Genomic DNA, 17,275 nt, shown 5'->3' with positions numbered 1-17,275 from the left:
CATCCTCTTCCAGCTCTGTCTGCCTCCCTGTGGCTTCTCTCACATATTTTAGTTGTTTTTTTTAACCTTCTGCCCACAGGATGCTGGGGGGCTCTAGGAATCAAGAGCCCTTTGGGGACTCTTGAACTGCATTGCGCCTATAATTTCCCCAGAAAAGCTGTGTAGCTGGGAATGACTAGTTCCTAGCAAGGCCAGAACACTTGGATTCCCATAAGGGGCAGCAGCCTCTGCAGGTCCTGGGATGACCGCACGTGTCTGTTCACTTGGCCACACTCACCTGGAAAGGCATCTCGGAATCAAATTCAAACTGGGGGATGAGCTTGGACCAAGGCTCAAATTTCTTGGTTTCTGAGTCTATGTAGTAGTCAAAGATGGTTCCCTGGGAAGGAAACTTGACTGTCTTGAACTCTGTCAGCCACCATTTGCTGAATTCTTCCAGGTAGCCCACAAGCTGCCAAAACAAAGCAGGTTAGGGTGCACGGTTTCCCAGAGCTGGTAAGCTGGACGAGCCGCCCTAGCATCAGGCAGAGATCAGGGATGGAACACAAAGTGGCCCGGTTTGTGCAGGCCTGCCCAGTGGACCAGCTCCTCCAGGAAGGACACTGCTCCCCCCAGGACCAGCCTGACAAGGCCCAGCTGGCAGCCCTCAGCCATGAACATGCCCAGCTGCTGGACCTCGCAGCTGAGTCATCCCAGTGCTTCGTGGGGTGCACGGGTGGAAACAGGTGGTAACATGGAGGACAGTGGGAGCCTGCATCCACAAGGTGGGCAAGTGTGGTCAGGACCTCCCAACGAGATAGAGCTCTGTCTTCCTAGACCCCTGAGACTGAGCAATGCCCAGGATGGCAGTCAGTGGCATGAATAAAACAGTGACCACTGATGCTGGGGGCACAGGGTGGTAGGGTGGAAGGAGCCCCACTTCTTTCTGTGCCTCCATTTCCCCATCAATAAAATGAGGATCCAAGAAAAGACTTCTAAAGTGTCCTCAAGAGCTAAAATTCTAAGTCTAGGAGCAGCAAAGACAAACACAAATGGGTCTTCATGACAAAAGGAATGGGTGGAGACATATAATTGACATGCATACAGATCAGATCCTGTGCCTCTCAGGTTAGCACTGTGCACTCAGTGTGCTCAAACTGTCTGACGTGGCCAAGCCCAAATATACACCCATATGCACGTGCACATACACGTGCACACCCCCACCTCCCACCAGCCACAAAACTAGTGCTACTAGCAACCCTCTAGGGGAGGAGTTCAAACCCCCTCTTTGAACACACAGACCTAGGAAAAATATTAAAAAAGAAAAGAGACTGAGATTGGGCATTTTAGGAAACGTTCCTAGAGGGCAGGCCAGAGAGGAAGTGCAAAGGCAGGACACACCAGGAAGCTGGCTGGGTGGGAATGAAGCTGGACCTGGAAGAATGGTACTCGGCATTTTGCTACCCATTAGGTAAATAGGATTGAATTATTTTGCTTTAAAATGAGAATGGAAATAGGCTCTACTGTGAGGACAGATTTGTTTGCTGTTCTTATTCTGATTAAGGGTACACTGTGTCTCTCAGTATTGTTCTCTGCAATTGGAAGCCTCAGAAAAATCCCTATTTTTAACTCATTGATAAAATTCTTGAGGACCTTTAAAAGCCAGATTTTAGGTTTAGATGGGAAATCTGAGATGAAGGCAACCTCTAGAAAGAAGAAGATCGGATGGATCTTCTCTCCTCATCTCCAATCTCATCTGAGTTACTCAGTCAGCTTCTCAACCAAACCATTAGCTGGGCTGTACCAACATCGTCTCATCGCCTGAAAGCTGGAGCGTGACCTTGCCTTCTACTATAACTGGTCACTGTAATATAATCAAGGTCACCTCTGCTGAGTCATTCGATGGCCCTTTCTCAGTTCAGCTCTTTGTGGGGGGCAGGAGGGGTGTCTCTGCAGCAGTGACCTTAAGTGCAGAGGCCCCTTCTCCTTTAGACTCAGACAATCCTCTGGTTCTCTTCCTGCCCTTTGACCTAAGGGACCCTGAGGCTGTCTCCACAAACCGTAGCAGAGTTTGGAATGTAACATCACCTCATTTGATCCTCACAATGCCTCCAAGTTATCCTGGTGAAAATTATTCCTCTTTTATGTATCAAAAGACAAAACCTCAAAGGTTACACATCTAGAAGCATCTGGAAGAATTGGGATTTGAACCCAGGTTTCACTCTCCCAGTATGGAGCTTTCTGAGAGACTGTGTCCTGTGATCCCTGCAAAGCATTTAGGGAAAACCTCCCCCTGCCCTGGCCTTTTTTGGACCTTCTACTCAGGTATGGGCGGCATTTTGTATTTCTGCTTTGCTTTAATGACAGCCTGTTAAATGTAAGCACAACTGGTGTTCCTGTTGTGAGTCTTTTGGCCAACTTCTTACTTTTCAATTTATAGCACTATTTTTGGTGTCTGGCTTGAAGGCAGCTTGTGCAGGGGGTCTTGGAACACCCCTGCTGCTAAAAGCTTTTGCCCTTGTCTTCTCTGCATGTGCCAGCATGGCTGCCTACAGCTCCAGGCACTCCAGAGCCCAGGACAATGGCAGGGATGCTTTCTCCCAAGCTTATAGAAAAGAGTTGAGTGGATTTACAGTTTTCCATACAGAGATAGAAAATTGACCAAGTACATCATCCTGATATCCTACTGCTTGGGAGTGGAGGATGCCCAGCAATGCTTGCTGTCTGGCATTTCAACAGCTGAAAGGTCAAGGAGTGTGTTTGATGGGAAGCACTAACCTATGCATCTGGGTCTCTGTGCCTTTCGCAAGCTCTCATCCATTTTGCTGGACTGGTTGCCTCCTCGCCTCAAAGAGGAAATACAACTGACAATAAGGCAGTTCATGGAGAAGCTCCTGGGGCTACAGAACAGACAGCATGAAACCCTCTGTTGTCAAGCTCTCTGTCTAGCCTCCTCCTGCACCAGCTCTGGGGAGGGAGATGGAGAAAGGCCTGGTCCCAGGAGCTCGTGAGAGCTGCCTACTGAATTTGGAGCACAAAAGGACATGTTAGCAGGTAGTGGGAGGGGGGCTGGATGTTTACAGCCAGGGCCTGTGAAAAAAAATTAACTATGAATTCTAAATTAATTGTGAATTCTCCCAGCTCACCTCTAATCTGGATTCTTAGAACAAGGCTTTGTCCCAGGAGGCTGACACATTTTCCCTCTCTCTCCAAAGAGCCCACAATCAAGTCAGACCAAAGGAGTAAATCCTAACTCTCCAACCATGGCAGCTTGGATTGCTCCCCTGTCATGCAAGAGGTACCAGATATTTGCTGTGAACCTGGATATTATGGCAGGAGAATATGAATAACAAACACATGCATGTGCCAGCATGACTTTAAGTGTTTTGCACATATTCATGCCAGACAAGTAAAATAGTGTCCTTTGACTTAATCCTCACAGCCATCCTAGGAACTGGGTACCATCACCACCCTCATCTCCTTTGTACCCAAGGGGGAGTAAGTTAGAGAGAGGTTAAGTAATTTTGCCCAATGAGTCATAATGAGGGGCCGAGTTACAATTCAAATCCAGAGTCCATGTTCTTAAACCTGTATGTGACATTGCCTGGGAGCTAGAGTCAGTTGTCAAAGACTGGTTTGCATAACCTTGAATGTGATATCTCTAGACAAAGTGCTTTTTATTTGGATGAAATTAAGTAAAGAAAAAGGCTGGGAATACAGGAACGGCTAGGGCATAAGGATGCCAAGATACTCCAGCCTGACATCCCTACCTCTGAACTGCATGAGGCTCCTGCAGCCAATGCTATGAGGCACATACTGCTTTGCTTTCCTAACCACAGCCGGCAACTAACTTTTGGTCTAAACTTCCGTGGAAAGCTCTGCATTTTAAGGGTAAGGAGACATGCTGGTTCACTCTGGCCTCATACTTCTGAGGGACTTTTCAAAGGCTAGAGGGATTCCTCCAATTCATTCTACAGCACAGCATTATTCCACCTATAAAACTCACATCACCTTGCACAGTACCCTCCAGCTGTTGAAGCTCAGACATGGCAGCTCTCCAGGAAAGCAGTGATACAGTCACTAACTCAATAAGAAACATCAGACTTCCGGGTCGTGGGCCGAGCTTGGCGGGTTCTGCGGCGCCCGAAGAGACAGTTGGGGAGGACATCAATGCAAGCCTGAATAAGAAAAACAATTTCTTCCTCCTAAGCCATGGCATATCAGTTATATAGAAATACCACTTTGGGAAACAGTCTTCAGGAGAGCCTTGATGAGCTCATACAGTCTCAGCAGATCACTCCCCAACTTGCCCTTCAAGTTCTACTTCAGTTTGATAAGGCTATAAACTCAGCACTGGCTCAGAGGGTCAGGAACAGAGTCAATTTCAGGGGCTCTCTGAATACATACAGATTCTGCGATAATGTGTGGACTTTTGTATTGAATGATGTGGAATTCAGAGAGATGACAGAACTTATTAAAGTGGATAAAGTGAAAATTGTAGCCTGTGATGGTAAAAATACTGGCTCCAGTACTACAGAATGAATAGAAAAAAATGGCTTTTTTATGCCATCATGTTATTATTCATCACTTTTGAAGAGAAGCATAGAAGAGACTTTTTTTTATTTGTTCTAGCATTGCAGCAATGACTACACTGTGCTGTCAGAGAATTCCACTAGAAAGAAGCTTGCAGCTTTATAGCCTCTCACATTATCTTCACTAAACTGCATGAAGAAACAGAACTTTTTTTTTAATGACAAATCAAACCTTGCCTGAGAACATTCTTTAATAAACTCATTTTAAAACTCAAAAAAAAAAAAAAAAAAAAAAAAAAAGAAACATCAAAATCTCACCTGCCTCCCGCAGGACACCTTTTTGTGGGAATGCATGTCTTCAGCAGAGCAATGCATGGATAACTAAACCATCTGGTGTGTTCATGTTCATCCTGACATTTAGTTGTCCTGTCTCCCAAATCTTTGCCGGAAGATCAGGTTTTGCTGCTATGGACATGGATGTAGGTGCTCACTGCATCCCAGCCTCTTACCTGATCTTGGACCATCGCTCCACCAAATGCCCAGATGGCAGCAAACACAAATTACAGCTCATAGGTTTCCTTGGGGCAGTCTACAGGGGTGTCCTCCTTGGTCAGGAGAAGAAGGTGGCAGAACATCTGCACCGTACTCTGCTCTGGGATAGGAATTATCTTCTTAAATCTGCAAAGAGAGAGCCAGATGTGCTCTAGAACACTGCATTTTCCATCCTAGAGGCATGGTCAGATGGCTGTGCAAGCCACTTGATTCTGGTGGGCTCATGACCTGCCAGACTCTTAGGGCTTACAGAGGGCCAGATGCTTCTTCAGCCTGCATACCAATCAGCTATTTTGGGTCATCTCTCTGTGCAGACAAGTAAGGGCCCAGAAGGTTTCTGGGAAGGTCCCTTTTCCTATCACCCTTTCCTCTGATACTCTTGCCTCCCTCTTCCCTCCTCTGAACACTGATGACACCTCTCAATCCTTGGGAAATGTGGGCAGCTGTGAAAATGTAAGTAAATATCTCAGAATTTTCTCTTTTGCCAGAAAGCACCTCAAGAGTCAATATGGGTGCCGTTCTGAGGTTGCTGCTTCCATTCCTCTGCTCAGAGGAGTAACTAAAACACAGTGAAAATGTTTCCCTTGGGGCCAGAGTCTTATATTGGGGTGGGAGGAGTGCAGAGTGGACAAATTATTATTTTACACAATCATGATTTACTTGATGGAGTTTGTCTTCCAAGACTACGCCCCTGTGCCTCTGTCCTGGCCTGGTGTTTGTCCTCTTAACCTTGGCTTTGGAGGTCTTGAATGAAAGGCAGGTATCAAGGGATGCACAAAGGTGACCTGTGCCCAAGGGAACAGGAGCATGTGTGCATCCACACACACACGCACGCACACACACACACACACACACACAGGCACGCACGCACACACATATGTATACACAAGGGCACTTTCAGCCCACCATGCATACATACAGAGTGCCCACATACCCACACGCACAACCTCTCCTGCACACCTGCCCTCGCAGCCACCTCCCACGGCAAGATGAGCTCACAGGCCACACAGGAGCAGTTCCGCTGTTACAGGATGAATGAAACCACCAACTGAGACCTTCAGTCATTCTCCAGCACTGGGCCTCAGCACTCCCTCACATTCCATTCTTCTTAGTGTTTGGTTCTTACACCTGCTCTCAGTCTAGTTGCATCTCACAACGACGCTATGAAGTAGTCCAGTAGTCAAGGCTTCCATGAGTGAGGGGAAAATTGAGTACTTGAGAGGCTTTTCTTCATTTGACACATTTGCAACAGAAGGTTAAAATGTAGCTGTCTCAGGCAGAGTTTTGAATAAGGCACCAAGATGATAGGGGCCGACTAGGCTGACCATTCCAAACTGACATCCAGGCAACCCGGGGACACCTGTAAAGGCTGTTACAACCCTGGCCTCTCATCTTCTCCAGGAAGAGAGGATGGAAGTGGGAGATGCCGGAGGGGCCAGCAGTTAGCACACAGAAAACACCTGGTGGGCAATAAGTGTCCCCTCACCCACAGGGAATGCAGGTGCTCACCCGGAATAAAGTTGGAGAAAGGGATTCAGTAGGACCGCTCTGAAGTGGCAAAGGACCTGTACTTGAAGAACCTTGAAGAGACTGGCTTATCTCATAGCGGAGTGAAGAGGTTGCTCACTGGGGCAGCCTGTGCTCCCATTTATCAAAGCAGGGAGGGGCGATTATTTCCTGGAATCCCCCTGTGAGCCATGAGCATGTGGGGCTGCTTTAGATGCCAGCCAAAGGAGCAGTTTGCATAAGGAGTTATACAAGACCAGCTAATGGAGATGCATTTACTTTCTTCAAAGGAAGGCATGTGGAAGATCCCCAGTGATGGAGAGCAGCCCAAGGACTCACAAAATCTTCAATTTTGGATCTGCCACAGTTAGGGTAACTAAGGCCATGCCAGAGCCAGTCATTAAGGCCTTTCCTCCCTCTTACTCTCTTCTCTCCGTCACCCTTCAGCTCTGACAGGTCAGAAGCTGCAGCTGATTGAGGGGGTGACTGGTAGAGTCAGGACAGAGGAAGTCAAGGACACTTCCCTTTGGCACTGAGGGTGACATCTGGAAGATGGCCTGAGCTATGGGCCAGGGGAGAAGTGTCATTTAAATGCAGTCTGCTTTTTAAATTTTTCACTGTGTGTTTTCTTTAAATTTTCGTGTGTATGTGCACACATGTGTGATTGTGTGATTGTGTGACTACAAATGATCAGATACCTTTTTATTACTGGAGAATGATGGGTAAAGTCATGGGTGTTTACCTAGATGTCATCCAGGGGTGGGAGGAGAAACAGCCACATAAAATGGTTTTGAAGGAACAGTGGGAAACAAAATAAGTTGCTTTATAATCATCCCTTATGAGGCCCGCTCATTCAGTATAAAAATCATGCTATGTTGACCTCACACAGCTTCATAGTAACAGGGCCCTACAAAGCCAGCATTATGATGCCGTGACGGATTAAAATACCAGTAAGACTTTGAAGTGTGCACCTTGTCACTAACTAGCTGTGGCCCCGAGGGAGCACCATGGAACCCCAGCTCTTTGTCTATGGGATATTATGCCCTCTTAGGAATGCTGTTAGAGTTAAATGAGATAACCATAATTGACAGCTGTGCTTTTTCCTTGATAACCAGTATTCAGAGACTGGGGGGTGTTGTGTCTGGAGAGATTTAGTACAGTTAGAGTCTTCAAAGCTTGTTCCAAGGTTTGCACATGCACACAAACACACACTTGCCCATACCCACATAGACAAGAGTTTGGTATCTCTTGTTCTAAATGCCCAGAGTGGGGAATGGCCTCCTAGTCAAAAGACAAACTGGACAATTGTCTCAGCAATTGACAAAGAACAGGTATATGCTGGTTTCCTAAAATCTCCCTTCTGGTTGACCTCTTTGCTGCCCTTGTCCCCATGGGACACTAGCCACCATTCCCACTTCCAGACTTTGCCTGCTGCCAGGGCTGCTTTATCTCATTAGCCAAGGCCACGGGGCCCACAGGCCATGAAGGGCTGACGGCTTTTCATGGGTTTATGAAAATGGTGAAATTTGGAAAAGAAATTACTGACCCTGGCATATAAAAATTTCAAAATCAAAATTAATATGTGTGTGATTAAATATCTAAAAATATACTACTATGTCAATGGCTCAGCTGCAACTCAGGTTTTAGTTACATGAAATTTACTCTAAACGTGGGTGGATTTTGATGGGGTGAGGGCAGGCATGTGCGGTCAGAGGGCCTGGGGCACTCATTCATCTCTGCCTCTGTGTGTGCCAGTGGTTCTCCATCCTGTGCTTGACAGACCAATGAATAAAGGAGTCAGGGATCATTTTGAGTGGTGGACTTAATTTCCCCAAAACAATCCTGACCCTAACCTGCTGACCCTTTAAGAGCTGTGCATCTCTGAGTCACGTTGCCTTCACGGCACCAGCCTCTGATAGTTGAAGTTGGAGGAACCACAAATTTGGGTGCCTCATTCATAGAATGATGCATCAATTGACCAAGGAAGAGAATGTAAAACAAAAGCAGGGGCCTAATGCTGGAACCTCTCTTTGCAGACAAATGTGATATTGTGGCTGTAAGTATCTTTTTGGTTAAGAGGAATAATCTCTTGTTCATGTGATAAGTGTCCAGGGCTTATTGCCTCTGCTCCTGCAGACCTGTAATAGGAGAGGTGAACGCACAGTGTCCAGAGGGGCAGGACTGGCCAAACGATGCATTCTACCTGATCCTGCATTACATGGGCCAGGAACATACATGACCAGGAACAGAAAGTGGGTATCGAGGGCCACTGACCTCTAGGTCTGTTAGCCTAGCCTCTGTAGGAGGACCAGCTGTGTGTCCTGCAAACCAGAGGACTTCAGGATTGCTGTGTATTACAACCTGCCGCCTCTGCCGGATACACCCACATGCACTCATGGGAGGCACTTGCCACCTTCCTCCTCCTCCTCACCCACCTCGCTTCTTGCCTGAACTGATAATAGGCATCCCGTGGCCATCCTAGTGTGGGTTCCCCTCTGCCATCTGCCACACCCACAGGGGAATGCTTAGGGACATCTGACTTCAGGGACAGGACACAGTGTCAGGGGGCGTCTCGGATGTGAGCCAACCAGTTCTTCTGCAGCTTTAACGTGTTACATCCTGTGTTTTGTGACCTACCTGATTCTGAGTGTGTCTAAGCAGGTTGGAAGATACTTGTCAAACAGAATGGTTAGGTTGGCTCGCTCTGTCTGGATTTCCCTCTTGTCGATCCAGCTGCTCACTGCAGGGTTCCACCCCAGGTCTGCTGGGTTGATGTACAGGATCCCTGGGGGCACAGAGAATATTGTTCAGTGAGTTTTCCACAGGTGTCAGTATAGTCTTCACCCCAGAGTTGTTTTCTCTGTTTAGAAAACATACAGAACACTGGACTTCAAAAGAAAGGAGATCTGGCTGATGACTTTGGGGCAAGCGGGTTTGCTCTTGGGGCCAGCTCTGGACTGAGAACAGCTGATGGAAAGCAGTGTTGGCAAGGATCCTAAGGCCAACTCTAGGCTCAAGAGGAGAGAAGGCTATGCCATTAGGCATACTTGGCATGGTGTGGAAGTGTTTGGCAGGTGAAATGGTGGGACCCGAAAGGATCTGTCCATGTCCTAACCCTGGGACCCTGGGAACACGATCTTATGTTGAAAAAGGACTTTTGCATGTGCAATTCAGGACCTTGAGATGAGATCATCCTGGATTATCTGGGTGGAACACGTACAAGTGTCCTTCTAAGAGACAGCGGAGGAAAGCCACACACAGAGAAGGCCACGTGAAGATGGAGGCAGAGCCTGGAGTCACAGGCCACGAGCCAAGGAGTGCCTCGGCCGGCTCCCCTGAAGCCTTCAGAGGGAAGGCAGCTGGCCTGACACTTGATTTTGGATGTCTGACTTGCAGAAGAAAGAGAGAATAAATTACTGCTGTTTGCAAAGCCACCAAGGTTGTGATTCATTACAGTGCTCCTTGGAAATGAATAGGCTGGGAGAGGCAAGTCTCTTGGGCCCTGTTCATAACCTCAGCACAGGTCCCTGCAAGGGAATCTGTCACAATGGTGGAGATCTCTTTACCCTCTAGCCTGTCAATAAATTTGGCCTTGGTGTTAGAGGAAAGTTAAGGCATAAAGTTGTTATCTTCCACTAGGATGTCATGAGAGTCGCAAAGCTTGTCACCTCCACTGTCACGGAGGTGAGCACTGGCTTGAAAGCAGCCTAATTTGAGGCACTTGTATACAGTTGTCCAGCCCAGAGGCCATTCCCCTTCCCTACCATAACATTTCTGAATTAGGACAGTCACAGGGCCCCGGCCTGAGAGCGCTTGCTCACGCTCATGGATGTGGATTGGGGCTGAGGATTGGCTGGTGGGTGCCTGGCTCCCTCTGAGAGCTTCCTGCCATGCCAGCCAGGTCATGTGTGATGCTGGTGGTGCCTGTTTTCAGCCAAGCAGTTCTGTGGTTTTGTCATTTCTCATGCCATAGCTGCTCTGGAGACAGTGGCTGGGGTAGCCGTGCACAGGTGGTTGATCTCAAAGAGGAGCCACATAGTGGGATTCAGAGGGATCCTCTCATTGCTGGCTAGGGTCAGCACCTGGAAACAATGGGGGGAGGGACAACAGGTGGGGAGGAGTTAGGGAGCCTGGCCAGCTGGCAGGGGTTTGCTGGGTTTCTCCTGTAAGAATTACAGATGATTCTGTACAACACAGAGAAGGCAAGTAGTGATTCTACAACATTTTGCTATGCTGATGGACAGTGACTGTAAAGGGGTTTATAGGGGAGACCTGGTATAAGGGAGAGCCTAGTGAACATAATATTCGTCATGTAAGTGTAGATTAACGATACAAAAAAAAAAAGGCAGTTCCTGTGTGGTGACCTCCAATGAGTTCTACACAAGGGTATAAAGGGCATATGAAAGTGTAGGCAAAGGGTCTGTTTGTCTTTATACAGAAGATCAAAGCCTAATTTGGCTACCCCGAAAATCAACTAAGATACGATATGAAAAAGAACTTCCAACATCAGCACTCTCGGGAAGACTCATGCCAGAAGATGATCATCAAAAAACCCCAACAAAGATCCACACACTGCTACAGGTGTAGATGCACTCATCCCACCAGTTCCTGGACTTGCCATGGGAATGAAGAAGGAGATATCTAAGCTGGCCTGTGCATACAGTAAAACAACAAATTTGACTGGATCTATACTGTTGGAACTCAACCGAGAATTAGGAGAGTGCAAATTGTAGCGCTCCAAAATCTTACAACTACAGACTATTTACTGTTAAAAGAACATATGGGATGTGAACAGTCCCCAGGAATGGGTTGTTTTAATTTGCCTGATTTCTCTCAGACTGTTCAAGTTCAGTTGGACATTATCCACCATATCATAGATAAGTTTTCACAAATGCCTAAGGTGCCTAACTGGTTTTCTTGGTTTCACTGGAGATGGATGGTAATTACAGGTATGCTTTTGTTATGTAACTATACTCCTATTATGTTAATGTGTGTGTGCAATTTAATTAGTAGTTTAAAACCTACACATGCTGAAGTTACTCTACAAGAAGATATGTCAAAGAAATAATCAATCTTCCCATGTTTTCTTCCGCCTGCTACTTCTATAGCTTTTCTTCTTCCTTCCTAATTACAACCCTTAAATAGAATTCGTGCCTCAAATCAAATTTACCGAGTATCATAATTCTTCCAAGTGGTAAAGATACCTCAAGACAAATCCTGGGCATAGAAGCTACAGGGCATAAATATACAAAGAAATAAAAAGTTAACCTTTTCAAACAATAAGGCTTCTCTCTCACTTACCAATTTTACATTTCCCTGTATGGCCCCGGAAGATGACTGGTTAGCCAGAGACGGGTAAGATTCCTCAAGGGAGGAACAACCTAAGACAGGCACAGTCGCAGCGGGGTCATCAGGTGAGAAATTGGGGATCAACAGAGGTGAGGCTTAGAACCTCACCCCCCCTGTTCTGAGAGAAATCTTCTGCATACGTGGATGTTTTATTGCCCTTGTCTAGCTTGGATTAACACATAGTCTACAGGCACACACCTGATCATCTACATTTGCTCTCTTACAACACTAAACTATGTTTTCTACCTTTATCTTGTATCTACCTACCACTTCAGCATTTTATTAAAAATAATAATAATAAAGAGAGCAATGTGGTATTAACATATAAATCAAGTATAAAAATCAAATGAGTATTCATATTTGAACTGACTGTTTATAGTTCATAATGCATGAGCAAAACCAAAAGTTTCTGTGATGACTGCCCTTGTACTATTCACCATGTAACTTATTCACTATGTAAGAATTTGTTCTCCATGTAAGAACTTGTTCGTTATGCTTCAGAAGATTGGAGACTGATGAAAATTAGGCTTAGGGTGGAGTAATGATTGTGCATTGAGCATTAACTCCCCTATACAGAATTTTATTGTTGTTAACAACCATTTGATCAATAAATATGAGAGATGCCCTCACAAAAAAAAAAAAAAAGTGCACACTTCCAATTGTAAAATAAATAAGTAACCAGGATGTAATGTATAGCATAAGGAATATAGTCAAAATATTGTAACAACTTGGTATGGTGATAGCTGGTACCTAGAATTATCATGTATACAAATGTTGAATCACTGTGTTGTACACCTGAAACTAATGTAATACTGTGTGTCAACTACCCTTCAATAAAAAATAACTGTCTACAAAAAGAAAATAATAATAATTACAGATGATTGCTTTCTTCTTTGTGATTACAGTGTGTTTTCTAAATTTTCTACAACAATCCTCTCTCTCTCCTCTCTCCACTCCCACCCGTGTGTGTATATCGAGTCAGGAAATAAGTTACCTAAAAAACTTACATTGATGTCAGTGATTTGAATGAATTAGGCCATACTGGAATAATAAGATTATTAAAGGAAAAAAGCTTAGGCTTCTTATTACTACCGTGTCTCTTTAGGTCATCCCTCTGAGAGAACATACATTTATTCTAATTATCCTATAAATGTAGAAACCTTTGTAACACTTCTAATATGGATGTGCTTTCTCAGCAAGTTTAGGAGCAGCCACCAGCTTAATAGCTAGTTTATTGGCATTGTTAGTCTTCATTGCTTATAAAAAATAAAAATATAAAGGGAGGGATAAGGGAAATAAGGGGTATTACGATTAGCACACATAATATAGAGGGCATGGGGAAGGCAGTATAGCACAGAGAAGACAAGTAGTGACTCTATAGCATCTTACTATGCTTGATGGACAGTGACTATAAAGGGGCATGTGGTGGGGACTTGATAATGGGGGGAATCTAGTAACCACAATGGGGCTCATGTAATTGTATATTAATGATACCAAAATAAAACAAAATAAAAATATTTTTTCCATGGATAAAGAGTGTCACCATTGAGAATGTCTGACAGGCTCAGAATATTTCTCATCTTTAGTTTCCTTATTTGGAAAGAAAAAACAAAGATTGGAAGAGATGATTTAAGATTCCTTTCAGCTCTAAATATTAAATTAATCTACATGCAGAAGATTTTGAAGGAAATGACAGCAGTGCTAAAAACAGGGCCATCAATGTAAGTGAAAGTCGCTCATTCAGATGAGTCCATTCTGAGATGTCTATTAAAGACACCAGTAATAAGTGAAACCAGGATCTTGAAGAGATACCTGTGCCCCTGCATTCACTGGAGCATTACCTACAATACCTGGGACATGGAAACAAACTAAGTATCCAATGAAAGATGAATGGACAGAGAATGTGGTACATATACACAATGAAATATTATTCAGCCATAAAAAGAAGGAAGTCCCATTATTTGTGGCAACATGGATGGAACTGGAGAGCATTGTGGTGCAAGAAATAAATCAAACAGAGAAAGAAAAATACTATATGATCTCATGTATATATGGAATCTAAAAGAAACAAAATCATAGAAACAGAATAGATCAGTGGTTGCCAGGGTTGGGGGTGATGAGGTGGGTGGAGGAAATGGATGAAGGAGGTCAAAAGTTACAAACTTCTAGTTATAAGATAAATTAATCCTAGGATGTAATGTACAGCATTGTGGCTATAGTTAATACTGTATTGCATATTTGAAAGTTGCTAAGAGAGTAGATCTTAGCACTTAAAAGCTCTCAAAAACAACAACAAAAAGATGATCAGATGAGGTGATGGAGGTGTTAATTAACCTTATTGTGGTAATCATTTCAAAATATATGCATACTTCAAATCATCACATTGTATACCTTAAATTTACACAATGTTCTATGTCAATTATATCTCCATAAAGCTGGAATAGATAAAAAATAAATAAAGACACTGGTAATAATTCTGTACTCAGGGCCAGCCCTGTGTGGAATCAAGATTTCCAAATGTGCCTGGGGTACACGTTTCATAGATGAATAGGGATGACGCAGACTCCCCTTCCCCACTGATACCTTGTTGTCATCCATGACAGTGTTGAGAGACTCTATCCACGTTGGATCTATGTCACCATCCAGTAAGATCCACTTGGGCCCATCATGGGTGATGTTGGCAAGCTCCCGCATGATGGAAGAGAACAATCCTAAAAGGAACCACGGATAATTTATTTTCCATTTCACCACCAATCTTCTTTCTCTCAGCACAGCCTTTCCTTATTAGCTACAGAAGGTGTAAATAGAAAGGCAGGTCAGAACTGGTTTTATATCTTTTTACCAAGATTTGACAGTGCCATGAGGCAACTCCCACTCTCTCTCTGCTCCAGTCTGACTTTTAGTAAGAACAGCTACACAAAACAACAATGCCTGATAGTACTGGCTTTTTACGTGACAAGGGACTCAGCAAATTATTTCAACAGGCAACTGTGACATGATGGAATTACATAAAACCTTTTTAGGTAAGTTTTCATCCTTTGTAATTGCAGCCCAGGGAAATCTTGTCAAATGCAGACTTTGAGAAAAGTCTGAATGTGATTTAAACTGGCATTACAGGAAATTTATATCTTCATTAGGATAGAATTGATTTTTATGAGACCAAGGTTTCCCAATCAATAATATGGTATGTCTTTTCATTTATTCAAATATTGTTTTATGTTCCTTAATACAATTTTATAGCATTTTCAGTGTATCACTTTGGCTAAATATATTCCTAAACATTTCATAGTTTTTATTGCTATTGTGAATGGGACTGGTTTTTTTGTACTTCCATTTTTAGCTGGCTACTGCTAGTATAGAGAAAAGCTATCAAATTTTGTATATTTAGTTTATACTTAGTTACCTTTAATAAATGTTCTTATTAATTCTAGTGATTTTTCAATAATACCTCTTGACTTCTTTAGGCATAAAGTTGTATCAGCAAAATAATGATTGTTCTACATTCTTCCAATTTATACCACATATTCCATTATCTTGTCTTACTGCATCTTCTAGAATCCCACCAATCAACCCTGACTAATAATATTGGAATACGTCTCCCTGACTTATTCCAGATTTCAATGAAAACAGTTTTACTTTCTCATCATTAAGAATGCTTTCTTTTTCCTTTTGACTTTAGGTTAAGAGTATATATTATATTTAAGGGATTCCTTCTATTTCTATTTTACTTAGAATTTTTTAAAAATTAGGAGTGGCCAGTGAGTTTTTAGCATTTGTTGATTGATCAAATGATTTACTTCTTTAATTTTTCAATGCTTTAATTAATACTTTAAAATAAGTACTTACTTAATACTTATATACTTAAATACTTAATAAGCACTTAAAAATACTTAGAAAAATAATTAATACTTTAAAAAACACTCTAAAAATAATCAATGTAACCCTACATTCCTAGAGTAGATTCTACTTGGTCAAAGTATATTATTTTGAGACAGTGTTTGTCTCCCCTGAGGGTGTCAGCCCCAGGCAATTTCACTCTGGATTCGGTGAGACCGAAAAGTGACAATGGAATGTTCTTGGGGTAAAAGGGTTTATAGCCAGCTTTATTCTCATGGTGGCAGGTCAAGCTCTGGAATCCTGTCTGCCTGAGGGCAGTCTGCATACAGCAGGCTAGTCTCTGCCTCTCGGCCTCTTCACCACCTTGCAGCCACACAGCCCCAGAACACTGGGTGGAGCTCCTTACATTGAGTCACTAATATCTCATTGCCCACAGGTGTGCAAGACTGCACCTACCAGCACTGCTCATACAAGGTGGGCAAGAAAACCAAGGTCAGGTGAGAATCCTGGCTGTGGAACTTCCATTTTCTCTACAGTGTTGGATTCTATTACTGATATTTTATAGAAAATTTGTGAATCTACAATACTAAATGAAATTAGGCTCTTGTTTTTGGTTCTACAGAAAGGTTGATATCAAGTTTATTGTGGCTTCATAAAATGAATTGAGGGAAGTCCTTTTTATGATTTTGGAATTATCTTTTTTTGTTCTGGCTATATTTTTTAATTTTCCTCTTTATTAGTTAACTCATTTTCTACTTCATATTGAGTAAATCTTTACCAGTGGACCATTTTATTTCTGATTTTTGTATGTGTCATCTAACTATTCTCTTCTATTTTAATCTTGTCTGTATCTACTGTTACATCTTCTTTCCCCTTCCCTATCTGATACAGTTTTACTCTTTTTTCCCATTAATCATGCTCACAATGGACTTATATTTATTTATCATTCCTATGGTTTTCTTTGCTTCTTTCCACCAATTTTACCTTTTTCTGCATTAAGTTTCTTCTTCCCAATTTTTTCCAGGTTTACTTTATTATTCTTTGAATAATTAGGATGGATAATGACTTCCTTCATTTCTCATCTACCTTGTAAAATAGAGTTTAGAGTTTTTCCTTATTGGCTTTAGATGTGTCCTATAGGTTTTGTATGAAGTGTTTTTATTTCTATTGCTTCCTACAGGGATTGCAATTTAATTTTCCCTTTAACCCAAGGATTAAGTGAGCATTTCTTGATCTGTAAGTGGTAAAATTATTTTTGGTCATTTCCTTGCTATTTGTTTCTAATTCTATTGCATTATTATTAGGAATTGTGGCCTCTGCATTAACACTTTTGAATTCATTCTGGTTTGTTTTGTTCCCAATGAAACTCTAAATTTTTGGAAATGTTCCATGAACCTACCAAGAAAGGAATATTTTCTATTTGTAAGATGCAAAGTTATATAACTATGTATTATACTGAGTTTGATGATATATTTCCCACTTCTATGTCTATACTTATTTTTCTGTCTACTGGATCTAAT

At 43.0% G+C, this 17,275-nt stretch overlaps 2 protein-coding genes across 2 annotated transcripts in view; one reads left to right on the top strand and one right to left on the bottom strand.

Moving 5' to 3' along the window:
* LOC118931520 (dynein axonemal heavy chain 9-like) overlaps positions 1-17,275 on the bottom strand; it is a 215,598-nt gene that overhangs the window by 61,934 nt on the left and 136,389 nt on the right. Inside the window, 5 exon segments of the mRNA XM_057499467.1 lie at positions 278-451; positions 5,021-5,189; positions 9,207-9,357; positions 10,546-10,651; positions 14,502-14,629. Of these exon segments, the coding sequence (XP_057355450.1) occupies positions 278-451; positions 5,021-5,189; positions 9,207-9,357; positions 10,546-10,651; positions 14,502-14,629 (728 nt within the window).
* Positions 4,088-4,805, top strand: LOC130683397 (transcription initiation factor IIA subunit 2). Its single transcript, XM_057500581.1, has one exon. It carries the CDS (start codon positions 4,192-4,194, stop codon positions 4,519-4,521), a length of 330 nt encoding a protein of 109 aa, XP_057356564.1. The 5' UTR covers positions 4,088-4,191; the 3' UTR covers positions 4,522-4,805.

The sequence above is a fragment of the Manis pentadactyla genome, chromosome 4, assembly GCF_030020395.1.
Source record: "Manis pentadactyla isolate mManPen7 chromosome 4, mManPen7.hap1, whole genome shotgun sequence".
Lineage (NCBI taxonomy): Eukaryota > Metazoa > Chordata > Mammalia > Pholidota > Manidae > Manis > Manis pentadactyla.
This window is presented reverse-complemented; position numbering and strand designations above follow the sequence as displayed.

Excerpts from the sequence above, each read along its gene's own strand:
- LOC130683397 (XM_057500581.1), top strand. The coding sequence starts at position 4,192 with ATGGCATATCAGTTATATAGAAATACCACTTTGGGAAACAGTCTTCAG.